Source organism: Condylura cristata, unplaced genomic scaffold (assembly GCF_000260355.1).
Source record: "Condylura cristata isolate star-nosed mole 26May11 unplaced genomic scaffold, ConCri1.0 scaffold00005, whole genome shotgun sequence".
Classification (NCBI taxonomy): domain Eukaryota; kingdom Metazoa; phylum Chordata; class Mammalia; order Eulipotyphla; family Talpidae; genus Condylura; species Condylura cristata.
This window is the reverse complement of record NW_004567106.1, coordinates 60181845-60205525: the sequence shown is the minus strand read 5'-3', so window position 1 is coordinate 60205525 and position 23681 is coordinate 60181845. Positions and strand designations below refer to the sequence as shown.

General features: G+C 50.8%; 1 protein-coding gene across 2 annotated transcripts; it reads right to left on the bottom strand.

Annotated features, from left to right (window-relative positions):
- Nucleotides 1–4492: 4492 nt before the first annotated feature.
- On the bottom strand, nucleotides 4493–23681 carry CPA5 (carboxypeptidase A5). 2 transcript variants are annotated; one of them, XM_004677044.1, is made up of 11 exons: nucleotides 23566–23681; nucleotides 22436–22517; nucleotides 21325–21459; nucleotides 12730–12828; nucleotides 11446–11547; nucleotides 10244–10345; nucleotides 9843–9953; nucleotides 9319–9409; nucleotides 5445–5644; nucleotides 5095–5179; nucleotides 4493–4680 (listed from the first exon to the last, which is right to left on the bottom strand). In XM_004677044.1, the coding sequence occupies exons 1-11, from the start codon at nucleotides 23679–23681 to the stop codon at nucleotides 4493–4495; spliced, it is 1311 nt and encodes a 436-aa protein (XP_004677101.1). The 2 variants fall into 2 exon arrangements, with proteins under 2 accessions (XP_004677101.1, XP_012576257.1); XM_012720803.1 differs by lacking the exon at nucleotides 5095–5179 and having other exon boundaries at nucleotides 4528–4680.

Genomic DNA, 23681 nt, shown 5'->3' with positions numbered 1-23681 from the left:
TGAATGGTGTTTGTTTCCAGAACAGAGGCAGAATTTTTCCTGGAAGGCAGTTGTCACCTGAGGAAGATGCACTCTAGTGGGGCTTTAGGAAGTGTCAAGTCCGAGCCCAGGACTCAGAGGACGAGGAACGAATTGACCACCATGGGAAAGGAGAAAGCAGGACGCAGAGTTGGCTTCCAACTGAGCCTGACAAAGGAAGTGGGAGTGCGTGGGGGACCTCTTCCACCCTTGGGGGAGGCTGGGCTGCCCCACTTTGTGGGAGCAGACAGGGTGTCACCGAGAGCCAGGGCCGTCAGCGTTCCCTCGTGAAAGGTCATAAACTGTCACCTCCAAGGCTGGAAATACCCGGTACTCCAAGGCTGGCCATCTCCAGGGTCCAGCTGAAACATTTGCTTCCTACTGTTTTTCCCTTCTGTATTTCTAAGTCAGGTTTTGTGAAAACTTCCCAGGTGGTCTCAGCTATACCTTAGGGGAAGTAGGCTGAGGGGCAGAAGGGCGGATGAGGAGCCAGAGAGCCAGGTGAAGCAGGTCAGGAGAGAGCAAGAGGCAGACCCATGTGAGAACTAGCAAGGGACAAGCCGAGGAACGGATCCTCAAACGCGTCATCATTCCCTAGGACTGCCCCCCCTACTCAGGAGAACCTCCAAAGACGACACAGGCTGGAGTGAGTCTTCAAGACGCCCCACCACTCCTTGCCCCAGAGGAAAGAACATTATCGTCCTCCATCTTCCCTCTGACGTCTCCAGACAGAGCCAGTCAGAAAGTGGCGTTAAGGAAAACAATCAGATTTGAAATCCACTTGCCCCTCAAGCGTGAGGAGCTTGAGATGGGGCGTGGCTTCACCAGACGGCGTAGCCCGGACAGGCCTGAGGTACTCTGGTTTCCCGCTCAGCCTGTATCAAGTGGCTGCCTGGACTGTCTTATTTTTCTAAAGGAGCTGTTTAAGTTTAATTTCACTCATATCGGTGACGCCATTTTCTCTCTGGCCCTACCTGGAGCCGTGAGAGGGAAATGGAAGTGGACGGAAGACACGAAGCCACCTCGGCGGCCTCCCCAGGTCCCCATAGCTTGCCCCTGCAGCCGCCCTGCCTTCACACAAGACTCTTTCACGTTCCAAACTGCCTGCCTGGTTTGTTTTTTTAAGAAAGCAATAACCGCAGCACATTCACTGTGGTTCTTTATAGCTTTCCATATGTATAATCACTCTTTCTCTCTTCAGTTTTTCCAATGTTTTTTTCTTTTAAATAAATGCTCATAAATTTTACTGGTGAAAAGGATGAAAAAACATACCTAAAAAGAGCAGTTTGTTGCAGAGGGGAAAAAAAGTCAAGCAGAATGTAGAAAAACTGAACTCCTGTTAAGCATTATATATACCTAAGAAAATGGGGCGGGGGGGGGGGGAAGCTTCAGGTTTTATGAAAAAGAGATTCTGTATTTCTTCTGTATTATCTCTAAAATGTGCATGTCTAAGTCTTGAGCTTTTTTATTTTTTTTTAGATAAGCAAACTTCTCTGGGTTTGCTGAGGAGACCCCTCAATCCTGGGGAAAACCCCTGACTGTAGACTCAACCATTCCTTTGGGACCTTGTGAAAATCAGGTGATTCAGGGTCCATGACTGTTTATAACTACAGAGTGGTGATGGTGGTGGGGGAGGGGGGGCTGGACTAATATAAAGAAAACTTTCTTCTGGAAGGTTCTATGACTTTATGATTAAGTCAGTCACTGGATAAAACAGAGCAAAGGAAGGATTCAGAGGCCCCTTCAGATCCTCCTCAGAGAAGCTGCAGCAGACTGCTGGATGAGTACTCAATGTCCATCCTCCCTTTCTCCTTATGACTAGAGCCCCAACTCTTTTGGGGTAGTTCCTTTGCAGCTGGGCATGGTCATGTGACACAGTCCAGTCAATGAGATATAAGGTTAAGTCCATGGATCCATCAACTCACACTTTTTGTTCCTTACCCCTATTGCCTGGAATTCAGTCATATGATAGAAATAGACCAGGTTCAAAATGGAACACCAGGGTCAATCTGAGGGGTCTGGGTCACCAGTGCATTTTGTAGTCACTCGACTATTGCTGGCTTCTGTTACACAACAGAAATAAGATGCCAATCTGGTTAAGCCCCAGGTTTCTGTCATCTAGTGATAAACGTAACCCTAATCTGTAGTAGACCGGGGAGGCAAACACTTCCTCAATAAATTGACCACTTCATGAGTGCTGACAGGAATTGGCTGAGGTGAATAACCCAGACATGGTCCCGACCCTCAGAGAGCTCTCAGACTGGCAGCAGAGATAACAGCAACAAATAAACAGTAGAGACTGACAGAAGGTAAAGTTTCAGTGGATGGTTCTAGAACTAGTGAAGAAATAATATTGAAGGGGTAAATGAAAAGAACAGGCTGATTGAAGAATGTTAAGAGGGAAGAATGTTCCAGACGAGCAGGAGCAACACAGGCAAAGATCTGTTGTTGGGCAGGAACTTTGGTGCTGATGAGACTGAGAGGAAGCTGGTGAGACTGAGGTTGAAGGTGTGAAGGACTGAAACCAGGAGGCAGTGTGACTTGGATGGGTTGTTTTCAGTCATGAAAGCATTCTTTCTTTTTTTTAGATTTTTGTTTATTTATGCATACAGAAAGAAATGGGGTGCAGACCAGAGGTGTAGGGACAGTGAGACAGAGTGGGGAGCAGGACAGGCAGAGCCACGAAGTACACTGCTGAGGGGAGCAGCAGGCAGGTCAGGACCCATGCCATGTGGGCCACCTCTAGAGCCAGGGTTCGAACTCGCACTGAAGCAACACGGCTAGCTTGTAGTGCTGCGTCCTTACCCGTTGTGCCACCACGGAGGGACCACGAAAGCATTTTTAAGAAGGGTGCCTTTGGGCCCTCCTTGGTGGCACAAACAGTTAAGGTAGAGCACTGTAAGCCAGCAGCTGCCACTTCAGTGTGAGTTCAGTCCACACCCCGGAGGCGACCCACATGGCGCGACAGACCAAGTCTCCTGCTCCCCTCAGCAGTGTACTTTTTTGATCTGCCTGTTTTGCTCCCCCTCTGTCTCTGGTGAATCCTTTTGCTACCCCTGCACCTCTGGCCTGTACCCCAATTCTGTCTGCATACATAAATAAATCTTTAAAAGAAGAACCTCACCTAAAAAGCACTGTCAGCCTGACTCTGAGAACCAGTTCCTGGTCTCGGTCCTGAGGGCCTTGGAGCAAAACTCAGGTTCTCCTGATGCCAATCCAGGTCTGCCTGTCCTAACTGGGAGAACTTCAGCAGCCATTTTTTCTGAACTTGAACTTCATCTGATAATAAGCTGACTAAAAGCAACTTCATATTCTCCCGCCCCTCAGAGAAACTGTAGCAGACCTGCCTCTTAGAGCTGTGAGGAAACAAGAGGTGAATTCTATAAGGCATTTGGAACCATGCCTGGCACACAGTATGTGCTAGAAAAGAGCTGGTTAGTTTCACTGTTACTGGGGAAACCCAGCAGAGTCCAGCCCACCTGTCACTAGACCATGTTTCTCCGATTTGCCATTAGAATCACCTGGGTCCATCCCCAGAGATTCTGGTTCAGTAAATCTGGATCTGAGACTTGGCCTTGCCCACAAGCAAGGGTTGCTGATCCCTGTGGTCTGCAACCCAACCGCTTTAGGCGAGGACTGAGGCAGACCCCTGACCCCCAGAATCGCTTGGGGGAAGGGTTGCCAGCCTTCCCCACTTTGTAGTCACCTTCACCCTGTTTTCTTCCCTTCCTGTGATTCTTAACAAACCCTGTGCTTGTGCCCTACAAGGGGAAGGCCAACATATGGGAAACTTGAGGGTTGGGGGAGAGGAGGAGGCCCATATTTGGTATCTTCATATTTCCCCTACTTTCCCTTAGATAACCTCAGTCACTTAGAGCCTGGCCTGGGTAACAGTCCACTGGCCGGCTAAGATGACCCCGGGGAGAGAAGAGGGTTTCCATGTTCATGCATTCCTGGCTGCGGGACTCTGGCTGTGACTCCCAGGACAAGGAGGAGCCGATGAGCAGCCCATTTGGGTTCTGGGGTAAGTGGGGGCTCTGACGTGGACCCAGCCTGAGAAATGAAGCAGGAACGCTCATCGAGACCTGCTTCCCCTGCACTGAGATCTGCTCCTTTAGCTCAAACTGTCCCCTTTGGGGTCATCTTAAGTTGTAAATACCACGGAGACCATGTGGCTATCAGTAGCTGTTCTGGGCCCTGAGAACACTGCCACAGGGGTGGGCTAGACATCTCTCATCCTCCTGAGTAGCCAAGGGCCATGAGGCTTCCCAGGAATTTCGAGCTGTGCTGACCCCTCCTCATTGTTGAGCCCAGAGGGCTGTTAGGCCCACAGGCCACCAAGCCTGTTCAAAGATTTTTTTATTTAAGGGACCAGGGCTGGGATATGTGTGGGGCAGGCTGCCTAAATGAGGTTCAGGAGGAGTTCCAGGCCTAAGGGGAGGACAACGCCTCTTGTTCCTCCCTCAGTAGTGGGCTAGTAGGGATGTTTCAGGGTGTACTCCATGATGGTCAGAAGTGCCAGCCACGTCTCCTGGGCAGTGGGGACGATCTGGGAGGCGGGCAGCAGGAAGCCGTAGTGCCCAGTGTCCCGGAGCTCAAAGCTGAAGGAGTACTTGATACCGTGGTCATAGGCCCAGTCCACAGTGATCCCGCTGGCCACATCTGGAAGCAAAAGAACAAAGAAGTGCTCCAACAGGGTCTGTGCACAAGGCACAGATGCTTCCTGAAAAAGTCCTTGGGGCCAAATCCCCCCACGAAGACTATAGCAAACTTCTGCCATGGACCCCAACTTGGGCCATCCACTGCTTACCCAGCCTAATCTCTGTCCCCTCAAAAGAAATCTCCCTGAGGCCAGCAGACTTAGGCTCTCTCTCCTCAAGGGACTGTACAAGAAGCCAAGGCTCAGCTCTGTGTTAACTAATGCTGCAAAGCAACAGCTGCCCGTTTCTGGGGAACCCCACTCACACTCTTCTATTCAGAGGCAGAAATCAGCCAGAGCTATCGCAGTGCCCTGTCACCAACCAGGAGCCCCACCACCTGGCCCCGGCAGCAGCGGTCATCAGGAGGCTCACTCACAGAGGGTGGTGCTGATGCTGCCATAAACATACTCGATTCCGTGGACCTCGTGAAGTGCCTGCGCTGCTTCCTTGGCAAGATTGAACTGCAAGGTGACATCCAGAGGGTGAGGAGTGGGGGGTCCCCAGGACCTGGTACCCTCTTCAGTTGCCGGGATTAGGAAGGGCGGAAGGTTCTCATGAGAAGGTGACACAGCACTTCGGGCTGGAACCTGGTCACCCATGAGCACAGCAAGCTGCCCCGTTCCCCACAGGAGGCTACTGACCAGACTCCCCACTGCAGAGGGATTACCTGAGCCCTCTGGGCATCTCTTAGAACCCCCATCTCCAGCCCTGAGCAACCAATCTCACCAACTCCTCCTGGTTGGAAACAGGCTCTAGGGAGTGGCCGTAAGGGTACATGATCATCTGGGAGTAGCTGTGGATGGAGATGAGAGCCTTGAAGTTCCCGTGGGTCGTGATGAACTTCACAATGGCGGCCACCTCTGGCTCCGACTGAGGGGAGGGTCCGTGGTAAGTCTCGGAGCAGGGGTTGTTGGTAGAGCCATTTCCTGGAAGTGACATAAAACCATCCAAAGGGTTAAAACACCCAGTTTGCCCGCGGGGATTACAATTGAGGTGGGGAAAAAAATGTACAAAATTATGTAAAAATAAACTTATTTAAAAAAAAAAAAACACCCAGTTTGCGGAAAGACCCTTCATGTTCACAGGATATCCAGGCTTCCTCTACAAGTATCAGCCTCCTCTGATGTCTTGTTACAAGAATGGGAAAGGGAACCATGAGTCTCTTCTAGAGAGTTTTATCCCCCATCGTGTCTTCACACTGTTTTGTCCCCATGCTGTGTGACTGGAAAGGAAACTCTGCTTGGAGATGGTGTCCTGGGTCCTTCTGTCACTGTTGGAGGACAGCTGTCAAGCAGTCACCTACCCACAAAGGACTTCATGTGCATGAAAAATAAATGTGTACCGTGTGGAGCACTGATACTGGAAGAGGCTCTTGTGAACCTGTTAGGAAGAAAGGATGTCCTGAAGGAACTCTGCAGTTTTCTGGACTCCACCCCCTACTCCAGTAATTGAAACTACAACTCCCAGCAGTACCAGGGAGAGAACTGTGAGGACCCAAGGGTGGAGCTAAGCAGGCATTCTGGGGCTTCTGGGGGTATATAAGGGAGCCATGTCAGCCACTCTCTCTGGACCGTGTGGCTGGTGCTGGTGTTTTGGCTCTTGATGAGCTTTCAGTGTGTTACTGGAGTCAGTGGAGCTGGTAGGATGCTCTAGTTAATTTGTATCTCTCTCTCTCTCTCTCTTCCCTGTGTTGTATCTTTTCCTTTCCCTTTTGTAAGTAAACCCATTATTGACCCTTTTTGTGTGTGCCTGCAGTACAACTGAATTTTAAGCCACAGGTAAGGACCCACAGACAGCCCAGTTCACATTGGGTTGCCCTGTAATAACCCCTGCATCGGCCCAACTCATTCATCAGGAGGTAGCCACACCCGGAGACAGTAACTAGCCCTCTGGGATTGTTCTGACTGTGACTCCATCCACACAACCCCGCTTTTGCTGAGCAACCGAGCCCCTTAAGCTGACCCTGCTCTGCGGACCCTCTGTGGTCATGGGAAGGGTTGGGTTCACAGTCTTTTGACCACAACTGTGGCCCCAGAATCGACAGGGTCACGGGACCAGAAACAGAGATAACAGATCCCCAGAGTGGCCTGAGGTTGGTCTGGAAACCACAGATGCTAAGAGGTCTTTGAAAATTCTTCTTAGGCACCTAAATTGGGAATGAGGGCAAAGAGGAACTGGCCTTTGTTCAGTCCACAATTTAGTTTGTTCCCATTCCACCCTAGATACTTAGTTCCCATTTCTTTATTTTCCTCTTCTGCAAATCTCCTGCTTCCCTCCCCTCAAAGGTCATGTCGGAGGGAGCTGGGCTGGTCAAGATTTAGGGACATTTAATGAAAGTGACCTCCAAGGTTTTCTTCTAGCTCCTTCTCCCTGAAATGACTTTACACAAGCCCAATGCAGGGACCAGGGATCACCCCAACTTCTGCAGTCCCCTGAGGATGCCAGAGTCCCCACATTAACCCTCAGTACAGCAGCTGGCTGAAAGCTGGGGGTTGGTCCATGGACCTGAGATGATGCTCAGGATTGCAGCAAACCAGCCCTCCCTAAGAGTGCAGGTGAGGGCGCGTAGGCGGGAGGATGGTCTACAGATTACTCACTGTGTAGCAATTAAATTAATGCAATAATAAAACCATAAACAAGATCTTGTGCCTGAGTTGCCAGCCCAGACACACACTATTTCTGGCCACAGGCAGAGCTCTGGCAGTCTGTCCCTTGGGAGCGCACACCTCTTGGTGTCTAGGTCTTCACCTGAGGTGGGGACCCTGTTTAGAAAGGGTTGTTCCTGCAAGGAGTGAGGGGTAAAAAGCAGCCCTACAATCTGGGGGGGCTAGGGAGGCCCTAACCATGGCCTTGTTTGTTGTGTCTGCCGGGAGTTTCTGCACCTGCTCTACTTGATGAATGACAAATAGCAACAGATGAGCAGGGTAGGGGGGTGGGGAGGCTGAAAGCTTTGTCTGCAATTGCAGCCCACGCATGGAAAGCGGTTCCCTTGCCAACAACCAGGTGGCTTTGCCCAAATATGGAGAAACACTTCAGGCCATTAGTTCTGGTTTGAGCTAAGCAGAATAAACTAATCTTCCCCTGACCAAATGGGAATTAGTCGCTGCCTCAGACATTCACAGCCAAAGTCCTCTGAGCCTGCCTGTTTCACAAGTACCTGCTAATGGATTCATTAGCTATTTATTTTTCCTTCTCTAAAAATGTAATTTGTAGCAAGGGGAAATCTCTGGAAGGACATGGTAAATTATTAAAAGCAGTAATCTTTGGGTAGTGGGATTATGGGAGCTTTTTGTCCCTTCTGCACCTTTTTTTCCATATATATATATATATATATATGTGTGTGTGTGTGTGTGTATATATATATATATATTTACACTATGGATAAACAGGTTTTTATCCTATAGTGAAAATCACAAGAGTTATTTTCTTTAAGGGGTGATTTGTCTTTCTATGAGGCAGTCTGTCATGAGGTGGGTGGGTACACTCTTCAGCCGGTTCCAAGGTGTCCTCCTGAGGAAAGCACCGTGTCATTGAGAAGTAGGATTGCCTGGTTTTGCGTGTTCCGTTCAGTTCCCTTTTAAAAACTGTTACACTCACACCCCTAGACTCTCCATAACCCCCACCCTGTGGACTGGGGGGCCTTGCTCCAGATGCTTGAGATCAACTCATTGAGAACAGAGCCCAAAAAGTCATATTTCAAAGTGATGTGCACCCATCCAGATGTAGAATGTTCTATCTCATTGCTGGGCTACCTGTCTATACACCTGTTTTTCAACAACAATGGCACCGCCTCCCCAAAGCCAAACCCCAATTCCCCTGTATAGTGTAGCGGTCACATCTGGGGGCTGAGGGCTGTGCCTGGAATCCTTGGCTCTGGAGATTATCCTGGCAAAGCCCAGCACACCACCCAATTGCCACATTCCCAAAATCCACATACTTGTGCCTGGGTTTTCTGGAGGCCTCAGTTTCCCCATCCAGTCCCTGTGCCCCTGGCCTGATGCGGGAGGTTACCAGGAAAGACCACCAAGGAATTCAGGAGGGCTGGAAATACACAGCCCTGCAGATTTGACCCAAGGAACTGGGTCAGAAAGAAACAGCAGGCTCAAGGCAGTGTTGATGGCGAAGGGTTGGCTTATTGTCTATTTGAGCTATCATTCTGGCTCCCCCAGAGGGCAAATATTAGATCACAACTCTCAAGGGATGAGTTCAGAGGCAACTTCTTGCACTGTGTATGTTCCCTTCACAGAAGGGATAGGGACATTTGGGGACCACCAAAAACTCTGAACTTGAAAAAAACAAGACTACCTTGTACCTTCTTACGCCCTTTGCCATATTAACGATTTGCATCAGTTCCCGTGCAAGGAGCTGTTTCCCACAAAAGTCTAGCATACCGTATACATTTAACACACACATGCACGGTCTCCCATGGCGCTCAGCCAGTCCTGGGCATGTGCTCGCCTGTCTCTGGCCATGACTCACTCACATTAGCTAACTACGTGGCCTCCCAACTTAAGAGTCAACATAAATGGACTGAATAGGACACGTGCCAAAGATCAAGTTCTTCTCCAGCCCTGCCCCCGGGCCCAGCGGTTTGCCATACCTCCAAAGCCTGACTTCCAGTTCCTGTTAAGATCCACACCGATGCAGAAGACCCCCGATCTTGTAGACTTGTTCTTCCGCCACAAGCGGTTCTGAGAAAGCCCAGAGCATGTGACTTCATTCACTGAGCCCATTGCCAGGACTGGGGCCTCTGTCAACCTGCCCCAGGAAGGGGGTGGGAGATCTGGTAGGACAGGGAGGGGCAAAAGGAAAGCTTCTCAAGGACAGGATGGGGCCAGCACAGGACTGAGCTGATTCTGCGGATCACCTCCCAGCCGTTAAAGTCAGAGCATGGGGAGAGGCCTGAGCACAAGCTGCCCAGTGGCCTTCCCTGTGCAGCAGGGGGGGAACCTGAGGGCAGAAGTTGAGTTGCAGTACCTGGCAGCCCACCTGGCCTACTAGGACTCCCCAAAGAGCCCCCAGGACACCGCAGCCCAGGTTCCCCAGGCACAGTGACGTTTCCCCACCTCTCAGAGCTGACCCCTGGCCCTGACCACCTGATCCCTCTCTCCCAGAGCCCCATACCATGCTGTGGGTAAAAGCGAACCCATCGGGGTTGGAGACGATCTCCATGAAAATGTCCATGGAATTCAGTATCTTGGTCAGTGTGTGGTCTTTGCCGTATTCACTGACAATCTGCAAGAAAGGGCAGTGGGTACAGGTGAGGCCCAGCGGGACGTGGGCACAGGTTGTAGTCATTGGGCCATCAGGCACTAGCTTCCAACAGGACCACAGCTGGAGGTGTTAGCGACTGCAAGGCTCAGGGCAGATAGACACTGAACTAGAACATGTGGTAACTTCTCCAAAGAGCAAGAGGGAGAGAGCACGCAGAGTTTAAGTGAATTCAGTAAAATGATTCTACTGGAGGCGCCCTTAAATGGTTGAGCAAGCCCCACCCTGCTGCAGCCCCCATCATCCACGCTGACCTTCTTGGCAGTCCAGACGCCAGTGGCGTGGGTGATCCACTCCCGGGAGTGAATTCCAGTGTCGATCCAGATGGCTGGGCGCTGAAAACCTCCCGTGCTGAACTGGGAAAAAGCACCAGGCCCCAAACAGAAGTTAGAAATAAGACAATCACAGGGCTGCCCCTAGGCGGCCCCAAAGAGGACCCAGATGAGTCCTCGCAGCCTGGGGTGGCCCGAGGTGGCTGAGAGAGGACAGGTAGGGGCAGGTGCCTTAGCAGGTGCCCTGGTATTGACCCCGGGGTGCTCTTGGAGAGCAATGTGATCCAATCAGAAGCACAGAATTTGCCAGATTTGGGAGTGTGTCAGATTGATGCTTCCCAGATCTAAAAGGCTCACAATCTCCAGGCATCTCACTAAAATGCAAACTTGGATTTGGAAGGTCTGAGCTCCCACTAACAAATTCCCAGGGATGCTGAAGCCGCCGGTGTAAGGACCACACTCGAGGAGGTCTTAGACCACAGTACGGAAAGATAAGGGGTGGTCCCTGGGGATCAGGTCCTGAATCGGGCAAGACATCTGCGCCCTTTAGAAGGTCCTTAGGGCGTCATTAAACTCCCGACAGAGGGATAGCCAGGCTAGTGCACACAGCTCTCCTAAAGATCATGACGGCACATATAAAGAACTGTGTTTTCTTGGGGAGCAAGAAGAGTGATTCCACACTCTCACCTATATTGCCTCCTCCTTCACCAAGGGCACTACTACTTCCAATTTTGCTCAAACTCTATCTCTGGGGGTCACTCTGGAGAACTGGGAGGTGTCTCCATAGACCCAGGCCTATCTGTGGGGTTGCCTGGGCCGAATGACCTCAGACTTTAGCAGACAAGGCCTGTAGGCGCCTCTTCCCATCTAGCAGGTGAAGCAATCAAGATAACAGGAAGAATGTTGAATCACCCACATTCACACCCCAAGTCCAGGGTGATGACTGTCACTCTGCAGTTCCCTCTCCTTAGCAACCCTCCCCCCTACTTCCTGACCCAGGACGTGCCAGGTCACACTGTCACCTGCAAGAATGGATCCCCGGGCACAATTCCAAAGCTCATGGGGCACCTCAGGACAGGAGTGTACACACCTCTCTCCCTAAAATTCCCATCCAGCCACAACTCCACATGAGCTCAATCTTAGGCCAGAGACTCTTTAACTATAGCATCTAGAGGGCAGTTTACCTTCAGGACAAGAATGGAGCGATTTTCAAAGCTGTGGCCAATCCGAATTTTTGAGACAATATCTGAATGCTCAGTTACAAAGTTGTCAATCCAGCTATATATCTGAAAGGAATGAATTTTATCACACAGGTATTTAAGCAGGGAGGGGGCAAACCCCAGGACCTCTCAGAATAATTCCCATCCTCCTGAATATTTCCTGAATGCTCTTCCTCTCCCTTGAAAATCTAAAAGAACCTAGAGAATTACAAGAGTAAAGATGCCATCAGGACGTAGGTTAGCAAGCTCTGATCCGCCTGCATTCCCAGGTTTCCCAGCACCTCATGGGGCTAAGACTTTGCCTGAGAGAACAGCATAAGCTGAGCCCCCAGCATCAATCAGCAAGCTGCTCTGGGTTGGAAGTGTTCTCTCAACCCATTCTACCCATTTGGCGGATCTCATAGGTCTCATAGTGCTGTTTTGGTCTTCTCTTCCTTTTTAAGATTCTGAGACCTCTGAAGGAAGAGTTATGTATCTTTGACATGAATAAAAATTGACAGACTATATTAATTCACTCCCTTATTCATGCAATGCACATAATTTAATTGACAAATATAGGGAAGAAAATGAATCCGCATATTGTCGGCCTCATGGAATGAGGAGAGTGATGATGACAATAATAGAGAGGATAGCATCAATAATGTCACATTCTTTACTTGGAAATGGGCCCTGAGCCTTGAGTTTCTGTATTAGGTCTCTCTATGTTCTGCTCGCATATTCTTTATAAATAAGTGATAATCAGTCACACCTGTCCCAGCTGGCTGTAGTATGACCATGAACTTTCTTCAAGTGAAGCCATCTTTATTTTATACTACAAAATGACTCTCAGAGTGCTGACTTCCTGCCCCTCTACCCTCAATACCCACAGCTTGACCACTTAACACCAGGTCTGGTTGTGGTGAGGTCAAGACCTCTGGGTCCCAAGACACAGGGTCAGATAGGAAGGCAGTCCAGCCAATGGGGGGCCCTGCCTTGGTTCCACCTAGTAAACCCATAACTCTGGCACCATACCCCTGTGGGCTGTACCCTTGACCCTCAGCGCCCTCTCTCAGGATCCCAGCTTTTGGACCTCTTTGAAACTGTCTACCTAACAAGCCTTCACCCTGAGGAGAGTGTCTGTTCAGCATGGCCCAAGTGTCTCACGGCCTCCTCAGCGACCCATGTTCCTTCACAGGTCTCTGCCTCAGTGCCTCTGTCCATAGGGCCCAGAGGGACAGCAAGACCCAGAGCTTAATTGGACAGACTTACCTCTTCCAGGGTATGGTAAGAGGAGTAACTGAAGCTACTAGCGCTGCGTTCCAGCCGGCGGGACTTGGCCATAGCCTCTCTCTCCTGATCCAGCAGCACCTAGGAGAGAAGAGCATGTTTCAGAAGGGAAGGGGAGGACTGGGCCAGCCAGGACTCTCCAGAGCCCAAACTCACCTAGCTGTGCATAAAGGCAGCATAGACCCAGGAGAGTGGGTCTATGAACACACATGCCAGGGAAGAACCCAAGTTGTCATTGGCATCCATGCTCTTGGGTGTCTACTGGCCCCTCAACCTGCTTCTCCACTGCCTTCCCCATCGCAAGAAATACCAACTCCACAGGCATCTGGAGAGCTGAGTCCTGTGTCTGCCACCTCCACTAACTTACTGTGGAAACTTGGCTTTAGTTTCCTCAGCTTGAAAACTGGAACAAGTATCTCTGTCTTGCCAACGGATAGAATAAAATGCAATGATGGATGTGAAAGTGTTCTGTGAAAGATGCTTGTGGGCTGCCACCAATCTTGCTTTTGCCTTCTGTGAACTATCAGTGTAGCCTAGGCCCACACTGAACCGTGTGCACTGACCCCCAACATCAACTTTACCCCCAGCTAGAGCCTAGATGCTTGGCAGCCAAGCCATCTGGAAAGCCAGGTGTGGACAAAGTCAGTCCAAATCACTGTGATTAATGTGCCAACAGTTCACTCACCATGTTAACTGCAGAGTAGAGGTGAGCCAAAAGCCATGTCCTTGAGTACCAGCCTGGAGTTGGCACTCAGTCTCATGGGGTGCATGCCACTGACCTTGGCGAGGGCAGCACAGTGGATTGGATCAACATCCACACATCCCAGGGCTGATCATCCTAAGACACGTTTCCCAACTTGACAGAGCCAAGTGGGGCAGGCGCCCTCTTCACAAGCTCATGCTATACACAGGCCCCCAAGAGCAAAGGCATCCAGGAAAAAGTGCTGAGTGTCCAGTGTGGAAGTTTCCTGGGCCCTCTGCACAATGGGACTGCGAAAGCCAGGCCTCGACCCAGAGTCACCCTGGTTTACAACTCTGGGTCACAAGTTAAGTCTTGATGACATCTGATTTAGGCCAGACTCTATCCGTTTACAGGAGTCTTATCCTCATTGTCTCAGTTGATCTGGCCAGATGACCAGATGACAGAGCAAGAATGAACAATGCATGTCTGAGAGATAAAGCAAATTGGAGAGGTAAAGAGATTTAATGGCAAAGCTAACCAAAGGCAAAGGTAAGCTAAAAACCAGATACCCTAGCTCCTTGCCTTGGTTCCTTAGTGAGTTAGCTATCAGAATTAAAGGCTAACAACAACATGCACACGCAGAGGTATGTGCAACCGTGTGTGTGTGTGTGTGTGTGTGTGTGTGTGTGTGTGTGGAGAATGGTGTGCAAAATGTCATCAACAGCTGAAAAGTCCATCATAGAAGACTTGCAATTGAAAACTACTTTAAAATAATGAAAAAGCTGCACCCAGAGCATAGAAAAACAAGTCTACAATACCCAAAAATTATGCCAAAATGCCTGTTAGGATAGAAGGATTATAATTAAGCAATTTCTTTTCTCAATTTTCATGTTTTGGCAATGTGTTTATACTACTTCAGTGAGTAAGATCTTTTCAATGAATCTTTTAAATGACTAAAACTAAAGCAAAAAGCTCTAGTGGCTGAAAAGCAGTTGTAGCCATCGAGCTTGGAAGAGACCACCTCCCCCTACACACACACACACAAACCACACATACACAACACACAACACATATACAACACACACACACAACACACACATATACCCACACACACACAACACACGCACACACACAACACATGCACATACCACACACATACAAACCACACACGCAACACACAAACCACACACACCACATACCCACATACATGCACGCACAACACACTACACACAACCTACACCACACCCCACATGCACGACACACATACACAAGACACACACTACGTACCACACACCTGTACAAACCACACACGCGCCACACAGACACACAGGAGACGTAGCCCTGCCGCACAGCCCTCACACCCCGCCCCCTCAGCTGGCTCACAGTCCTCTGGTTTATAGATTTTAAAATGGGACTGGAAATCAATGTGTAAGGCTCGTTTCCTTAGCACTGCCTACACGCTAGGCAGTTGTAATTGCAGTGTTTGCGGCTGAAGTGGAGAGGCTGGATGATTGCACTTGGGCAAAGCCGAATTGCTGGTGAAGTTAGAGATAGTGGAGGAGCCCTCAGCTTCACTGGCACAAGCACCCCGGGGGAAGCTGGAACAAAGGGAATTTGTCTTCTCCCACGGAGACCCAGGGGACTCTCAACATGACCAATGTGGGCCCAGCACTGTGGCCCACTACCAGCTGTGGAGAGCAGCTGCAGAGGGGCAGCACGCCAGGCGAGGCCACCCCAGTCAGGGGCAGGGCACCCGCTCTGTCCCCACTGTGATGCAGACATAGGGTTCATCTGTCCTGTCTCCTAAGGACTGTAGCGGGGATGTGGAGCAGCCTGTGAGTGTGCAGGACAGGGAAGAAACGGGAAGAAAGGGCCAGAAACCCCCCTTCTTCCCCTCACAGCCCAGGGACACCCACAGGAAGACAGCTCTCATGGAGGGGTTGTCCTTTGTTCCCCAGAACAGCTTGGAGGTAAATGGGAGTCCGCACCAAACTGCAAATAACTTTCCAAACACCCTAGCCACCTTGTGAATGGGTATGACGCCTGCTTACAAACTGGGAATCTCAGCCCTCACAGCTGGCCCCCAATTCCAGGAATATTAATCTATCCTGGCCTGCAACATACACAGATGTTTGCTCCCTTCACAGGGCTGAGGGAAGGGGATGGGAGAACTGAGAATGCCTCTTGCCACGGGCTCAGGAATACCTAATTACAGTCCTGTCAGGCTGCTCAGAAAGAAGAAAAAAACCTCAGAAGTAAGCCATTTGCTTCCCTGGAAGCCATAACCTGACAGAGAAAGTAATACCTTGGTGTGAATTAATTTATGACAGGGATGAGGAAGGCTGGGGGACATTAAACAAAGATCAGCACTTCCCTAGTGGGGGAGAGACGAAGGACCCTGAGGAGGAGGAAGTTGAGGTCTGAACTCCCAGCACAGTGATAAAATGGCTGCCGCTCACTAACACGGCGCGGCCCTTCCCCCACTCCCTGACGGGCAGTCACCTCTCTGGGTAGGCCCCTGGCCTTACCGCTCAGGCTTAACATTTGTAGTAACAGCCCATGGCTGGTGGCAACTAAAACCCAAGCATTTTTGAGGGTGACAGCAGATTCCTGTTGTTAGAATGAACCCCCCAACTTTGAAGTCCAGGCTGAATGGTGTATTCACTGCCCAGAAGGCAGTTAAAACATAACACAGACAGCAGTGTTGACCACCCAGAAGGCAGATGGCATAGGATCAGAGAGCCAGGCTGTTTCAGATTAAATCCTCAGGCGGTCAGTACCTTGGACACATGACTAATTTCTCTGTGCCTCAGTTTCCCCTCATATAATGGGGTCATGTTCTCACATACTTTAGTACATATTTTAATGTGTTTGTGTGAGAGCTGAAAAGGATTAGTACTCGTAAAATGCTTAGACCATTGCCAGCCACGCTGATAACGATGAAGATGCCACTGACATGATGGCAGTTGGGGAGACGGGGTAGGGGTGAGTCCAGGACTCTGGTAGAGCAATCATCACAAGGCGTGACCAAGAAACCTGGCTTTCTCCAGCGGGAAGGTGGTGCTGGGAGGCAAGACCCCAGGGCGGGTCATGTCGGGCCTGCTCCTCCCCACAGAGCATCATTTTCCTCTCCCTGTCCTCTTGGTTCAGCCAGACAGACTCAGCCCCCAGGGGGTTCTTCCTCACAGTTGCCCCTTCCTTCCCTTGCCTCCTTCTGCTTCCCCCCTATCTGCCTTCCTCCTCTTCACAGCTGCCCCCAGCCCAGAAAACAGCAGGTCCACTTGTTTAATTTCTTCTGTTCAGCAAACTAGTGTTTGTTGAACACCTGGGAGCTATATATGAAATGTCAAGGACATTTTGTTGTAGTGGGGGTGGGGGGCGGTTGGAGTGACTCCCTGGGGGGAGGGAAAGAGATGGTGTCCAACAAAATAAAATATAACTGCCTGCCCTCATGGAGCTTGGCGGTGGAGACAGATAATGAGGTGGTTGTAAGGGTCAGGCACCAGCTAAACACAGGCATATGGAAGGAGCTGTAGCCCCAAGTAGAAGCAGGAATTTGGGAGCCAAAACCTCGTGACTTGTTTGTCACCACCAGTTACCACAACCCCAGGCAGAGAAATAATTCCAGTTCCTTGTCAAAATTTTCCACCTGGCTGTTTCTCCCCGCTACCGAGGTCTATAAAAATCCCTCTTACCCTTCCCTCAGCATGACATCTCTGACCTCAACCCTCTCTGGGGTCAGTGAACGTCACCTGAGCGCACAGAAATAAACCTTTTTTTGGTTTTGCTGGCCTCGCTGTCTCTTTGTGTCCTCCTCACTGCCCCGAACCTTTCAGTGATAAGTACTGAGTAAATTACACAGCATATAGAAAGTGGCAAGTACCAAAGCAGAATGTGAAGCAGTGGAGAAAGAAGGGTGGAGGAAGGAGAGAAGGATGCAATTTAAAATAAAGTAAAAAAGCGACATATGAATAAGGTTTTAAAAGCAACCAGTGAAAAAACCATACAGGTATCTTTGGAAAGACACTCCAGCTATGAGGACCAGCAGGCGCAAAGGCCCTGAGGTATGAATCTAGTCAAGGACCCTGAGGTAGAAATGGGTCAGTGTGAGGAGTGTCTAGGTATGTGGAACAGTGATCAAGAGAGGATAGTCGGTGATGGGGGAGAGGTGTAGGGCAGAGAGAAATTTAGAAGCATTTTAATGACTTTCACTTTTATTCTGGGTGAATGGAGAAGTGGTGGAGGGCTTTAAGGAGAGTAATGTCATGGGACACACTTCTTCCAAAGGGCTCCTCTGGCAATAAGAAAGCAAGTGTGGCCCCAGGGAGAGTGTTCCGAGACCCACTGGAATAATCCCTGCAAGGTTTGATGGTGTGTTGGCCGGGGTGATAGTCAAGGTAGTGAGAAAATGTAAGTGAAGGGAGAGCTGATGCTTTTTGCTGGTGGGTTGGTGTAAGATTTAAGAAAGGAGTCAAGGATGACTCCAACTTTCTCATCTGGTGACCCAAAGGGTGGAATTGGTATTTCTTGCAATGGGGAAGGCAGTGGAGAGGCAGGATGAGGGGCCAGGAGACACCCAAGAGGACATGTTACGTAGGTGGTTGGCTCTCTGAGTCTGGAGTCCAGGAGAGAGGGGTTGGCTGGAGCTGTAAGGATGCGAACACTCAGGAATTAGAAGGTATCCACCACCATGATTATGAGGAGGGGACAGGAGAAAAGTCCAAGGAACAGAGCAGGCTCAGGAAGGCAAACAGAGGAACAACCAGTTAAGTCCGTTTGGAGTCCTGGAAGCCAAAGGAAGAGACTTATTCAAGGAGCAGATTCCAGTTGCGCTAAGGTGACAACAATGAACAGTTAGACTGGACCTAGCAGCTGTGTGTGACATTGTCAGGGGACAGTGTTTCCTCGAGCCTGAGCACAGGACAGAGGTGGTAAGTATAGTTTGTATCTCCCGTTTTACTCTAGAGGAAGGAGAAAAAGGGGAGATGCTGGGGGAGCAGCGGGAGGGAGGAGGGTAGAGAGGGGAATTTTTTAAGTTGAGAGAAATAACTTTGTATTGGTTTGCTAATGGGAATGATCCAGTAGAGAAGGGAAAATTGGCAAAGCGATATTGATGCGAAATTGTATTTTGCCCTAGATGGTCAGAGCATGGGTGATTTTTGTTTTCTTCTTTGTGCTTTTCCCTATTTTCCAAATTACCTAACATGAATATTTATTAATTTTGTAATCAGAAAAAAGCCATTAAAATCCACAGAGCTGATTGCTCAAGTGAAGCTTTTCCATGGCGACTCATCCTAGGGAAAAAAAAAAAAATACTAAAGGACTAGAAAAAAAAAAAAAAACACAAAAATGAGGAGGTGAAGAAAAATTAAATGCAAATAGAGCTCACTCAGAATCTGATAATTTCTTGCCTGGCCCACTGCAATTTCCTCAGCACCCTCCTGCCTGTCAGCCTCTCCCGGCTCCTGTCCCCACTCAACATTGTCACTGTCAGAAGGGTTTTTCTTAAATGCAAATCTGACCAAATCAGAGTCTTCTGATGGCTCCCCCATAGTTTGGGGGACAGAACCTCAACCTCTTCACCGGGTGGAGGATGCCCTTTGTGATCTGGGCTAGCCTTATCACCAATGGCAGGGGGCCCCCTTTCCCCCCAGCCACCCCCAGCCAGCTCTTAGCCAGCGCTGGCAATTACCGCCTCCCAGAGCCACACAGTGCCTCTTGCACTTGCTCCCATAGCAACCTGCTCCACTCCATCAGCGCTCATCCACTCCATTGTCATCACTGATTTACTCCTCTCTACTCTCCCAGCCCCCCCACACCCCGCTGCTCCCCTAGACGCAGGGATAGATCGCTTATCTTGATCCTTCCAGCCCCTTGCCCAATACCCAGCACATAGTAGGTATCCGTTTCTATGGACAGAATGAACAAACCCACATTTTTTTTTTTTTATCTCAAGCATCCCTATCTGATGGAGACCAAGGGGGTTGGGCAGCCTCAAAATTGCCCTGGTGCCTCTGGCAAAAGTGAAAAGGAGCTATAAGGTGTTCGCGCTGGCTCTCAGCCTGGTCCCAGCAAGCACACATCCTGTTCCCGCTCCTTGCCTTCTCACACCCATTCAGCCAACAGCCATTAAGTCCCAAGAAGTGGCAGATCCTATGGTAGGTGTTGGGGTGTGAGGAGAAATAATGAGCACCATCCTGGGCCAACCGAGGGGCGTTGGGCTCTGGAGACAAAGACCTGTGGTGATGAGTTCTCTCTAGGTGAGCACTTCCTGTTCCTACTAAGGGGGACAGTCACTCAGCAGACAGCAATTAAGAGTGCACCATGGAGCAGACACCAAGCCAAATGCTGGTCTGAGGAGGCACAGAGACAGGGAGAAACCAGCCCCGGGAGGCAATTAGTAACTGAATCATAAGACCAGAGGCAGCACCCTGAGGGGCCAAAGCCCTTCCCTCCTGTTAGCACCTCTGTGTTTTCCTCCCCTGGACACCTTCCCCATCATCACCACAGATTAGCTCCACACAGCAGCCTCCCCACACCTCAGTTCTCTCAAAGCCAAAATGTGATCTCAAGGATGACAGTCAGAGCTCCATGCACAGCAGACAGCCTGTGCCGTTGGTGAAAGGCCTGCCTGGACATTTTACAGAGAGGGGGTGCAAAGCTCTCCCCACCTCCTTGCTCTCCCCGAATTCCATGGCTGGGAGCAACAGGACACACAGGCTGAGGAGAATGCACATGACCAGCTCCCCATGAGGGAGACTCAAAGGGGCCTTGGGAGCCCTGATGTGCAGAAATCAACAGAAGACTCTCAGAGACCTCTTCGTGTCTGTTTGCCAAATGCTGCAGGCTTTCCAGGGTGGGGCAGGAGCAGGGAAAGGCAAACTTCAAACTGCAGGCAGAGGCTAAAGCTGAGAATGGAGTTCTAGTCCTTTTGATGTGGTGGCCTCTCTTGTCTGTGGGAATTGCCCCATTTTTGTTTGTGGGGGATTTAATGAGAGAAATAGCCCACCCTGACAAGTTGAGTGAGAAACAGATGTGCCTGGTGCGCGAGAAGGATCTTTGAATGGACCTAAGCGCGCCAGCCCTGTGTGTATGGGAAAGGAATGCTCCATGAAACGTCCGCCCCTTGACACGGCATCAAGTGTGCACGCCAGGAGTCTGTGTTCCCACACTTGGAGATTAGCTGCAACATGCCATGGGTGGGATTCAGTCTGTTCTGTAAGTTCTGCAGGTACACGGTGCTCAACAGCACCTGCCCGGGGGCCCGGACCGAGCCGAACCGCTGAGCGGTACCCCCAAAGAATCATTTAGGAAGGAGGCCCCTTGGGATATCCTCGCAGGCAGAACAATTGAACTAGAATCCCATGCCCCTCAGAAGGTGGGGAGGAAGACTGGGGTGCTCAGGATGAAAGTTCTCCTCAACCTACCAGGGGTGGGGTTGCAGCCGCCACCCCCTGAGAGGTCCCTCGGGGGGCTCCCGGCTGGGAGAAGTCTATAGTTTGGAGAACCTGGAGGCAGAGGTGGTGAAGTGGCCAGGTCGTGCTCCCATGCCCTGGTACCAGCTGGCTGAGACGGACCAGGGGAGCTGCCAGGAAAGCAGGGGCAGCCGTCCAGCCTGCTCTTCCCCTTTGCCTCCCTCCTTCCTCCTACCTAAGAGGAGTGCCCACAGCCACCCTGCCATTACCACACGGTGAGACCTGCCCCAATTCAGTCCCATGTTGACATTTCTTTGAGAAGTATGAGGTTTCATTTGTCCCACGACAGGTTCACAAAGATGTCATGGGAATTTGGAGACAGGACGTCCGTGTTTAGGCCTGGGTGTGTGGGCCTGGGTGTGTGGGCCCAAGCCAGAAAGGAGTACAGAAGGGGAGACCCACAGCAGAGTGGGACCTCACCTGGATGTCCTTTATCATGATGCTGTAAGCAAGGCCGTGAGAATCCAGATAGTCTTTGACATCTTTCAGGGCCGAGAACGATACTCTCATATCCACAGGGAGGCTGGGCCTGGCCGGACCACGCCAGAAGTCCACCTTGTCCACAGAGAAAGAAAAGTGGGTGCGTGTATCCCCTGTGCTTACACACAGTCCCGCAGGCCACTTGGAGAGCCAGGCGGTCTTCTCTTATACCATGAAGAGGGCCCAAGGGGCCCCAGCTCCTTAATTCAAACCCTGCAGCCAAGTAAAAATACCAGGATACAAGATTCCCCATGTCACTGAGTTTCTTCCCCTATTTTGAAGTGCCTTCATCTCCCAGCCTCACTCCACATTGTAACTTTGCCAGGTTCCAAAGAATCTAAACATAATCTGGGACATGTATTCGGACAAGAACCCTGGTCAGAAGAGGGAGACATCGCTAACTCCCAAGCCCAGGAGAAGCCGGAGAGGCCCCATCTGGACCCCCAAATCATCCAAATGCTGTCTATTTCTCAATTTGCAACATGGGGGAATTATGATGGAGTGTTGTGGGTCTTGGCAGGTCGGGCATGCAGGAAGCTGGGCTTTGGGTCATGGCCAGAAATAGCGGGTGTTTCAACAGCCCTCAAACAAAACCCTTCTATTATAGTAGTTGAAGAAAATGTTTCCATTGTGGAATACTTGCAGAGGACAAATGTTCTTGGAAGCAAATGCTCAGGCTGACAGGGATGAGCCCAAATAAAACACAGGTTTGCCAAGCTAAGCGAGTTCAATTGGGAAGCAGATGCGTCCTGGCTGCGTGCTGCAGGGCATCCCACCCAGAGACGTGCACCTCCCATGAGGCGTTAGGGTGTTCCAGCTGTTTCCAGAGCCCCCCGCTCAGCCCTGTTACAGGGCCTACTTAGCAGCCCCCAATCCAGAAGAGAGGGGGAAGCCAGGAAGGGCGGTCTAGCCTCTTCCGAAGAGGAGCCAAATGTGATTTTTCCACAGGGTTGGAAGCTCTTTGGCAGGTTGCGGGGAGCATGACAGGGAACCAAACATGCAAGCTTCTGTGAGGAAGGGGAGAACATGCACAGTTTTGGGGACTCCTCACCTTCTGGGGTTTCAGGCCCTCCAGGTCCCTGAGAAGTGAAAGCTGCTTCTCATTTTTAGCCAGGACTCGGAGAACCTGGTCTCTGGAAAGACATGGGAGAGCGGGAGAGCTGTAGTAAGGGCTTCCTGGAACAGCCTCTGCCTGGAGGAGGCGAAGGGAGAAGGGGCCAGGCTGGGGAACCTGGCATGGAGGCGGGGAGGCACCTGTCACCAGGAGGCAGAAGAGCCTCCGCGAAGAAGGACTTGCTGCTCAGTAAAGCACACAAGTTCTCTCCAGCCCGGCAGGCCACCAGGGCCGCGAGGAAGCCTGGCATTGTTACTGCACAGTCCACCAAGACAGAGAAAGAAAGATGAGAAGGGAAAGTCAGGGGTGGAGGAAGGTGGGGAACAAAAGATAAAAGGGAGAAAGAACTAGATACAGGAAACCCCAAAATGGTCTTCCCAAAATGACCCAAGGCCATGGTTTGTCTGAACCCCACGCCCCCTCCTACTTCCTTTTAAGAGCCTAAGGACATGGAAAAAGGATGAGCTTCCCTGTGGATTATGCAGGGTTGGGGGGACGGGAGGGGAGGCTGAGAGTCTCCTGCCCTAGTATAAGTGAGCGAGTTGTGGGGTGACCTCTGGGATCCGATGCCTGGCATTGGCCCGTTTTCTAGCTGGCTGCGACCAGTGACAACGAACCCCCTCTCTGAGCCTAAGGTGGCGTAAGGTGTAGCTGCTGCCAAGCTCTCGAGGGGGCTGAGAAATCACGTCCATAGATGCCTGGGGTAGGTCCTGGCACCTGTTGTACTTGGAGGACAATATCACATCTGCCCGTGTGGGTTTAGTCCTTCTGGGACTAACTTTTTGAAGAATCTGAGGAACGCTATGAACAAAAATTTTACATATGGTTCTGGGAGAATCTTGGAACCCCGGAGCCTTCACCAGAGACCCCTAGATGGGGAACTCTGGATTTAGGGACCAGAGCCTTGGTGATTGTCCTGTCCATTAGCATGTGGGTGAGATTCTGAACCCGAAGTGACTTCAGTCCTGCCTCCCCGAGCCACCCTGCTTGGGCCCAGCAGGACAGCCATTTCCCGTGGGCTACCTGGTGCCCTCCCCCCCACCTCCTGCTATGGAGCAGCCACTCACCCTGTGAAGTTCATCTGGCCCCAGGCTGCTGCCAGGAGAAAGCTACAGACCAGGAGGGTCTGCCTGCTCAGAGGGGCCAGGCCAGGCCCCAGGCCTGGTCCAGCGCTGCCCTGCAT

Bases quoted from the DNA above. Each gene is read 5' to 3' on its own strand.
- CPA5 (XM_004677044.1), bottom strand. From the start codon at position 23,681: ATGCAGGGCAGCGCTGGACCAGGCCTGGGGCCTGGCCTGGCCCCTCTG. The intron at 11,548-12,729 runs GTAAGTCTGTCC...CATTCCTTTCAG, and splicing joins CTTACCATACCCTGGAAGAG to ATATATAGCTGGATTGACAA. The intron at 9,410-9,842 runs GTATGGGGCTCT...GGGCTTTCTCAG, and splicing joins TCGCTTTTACCCACAGCATG to AACCGCTTGTGGCGGAAGAA.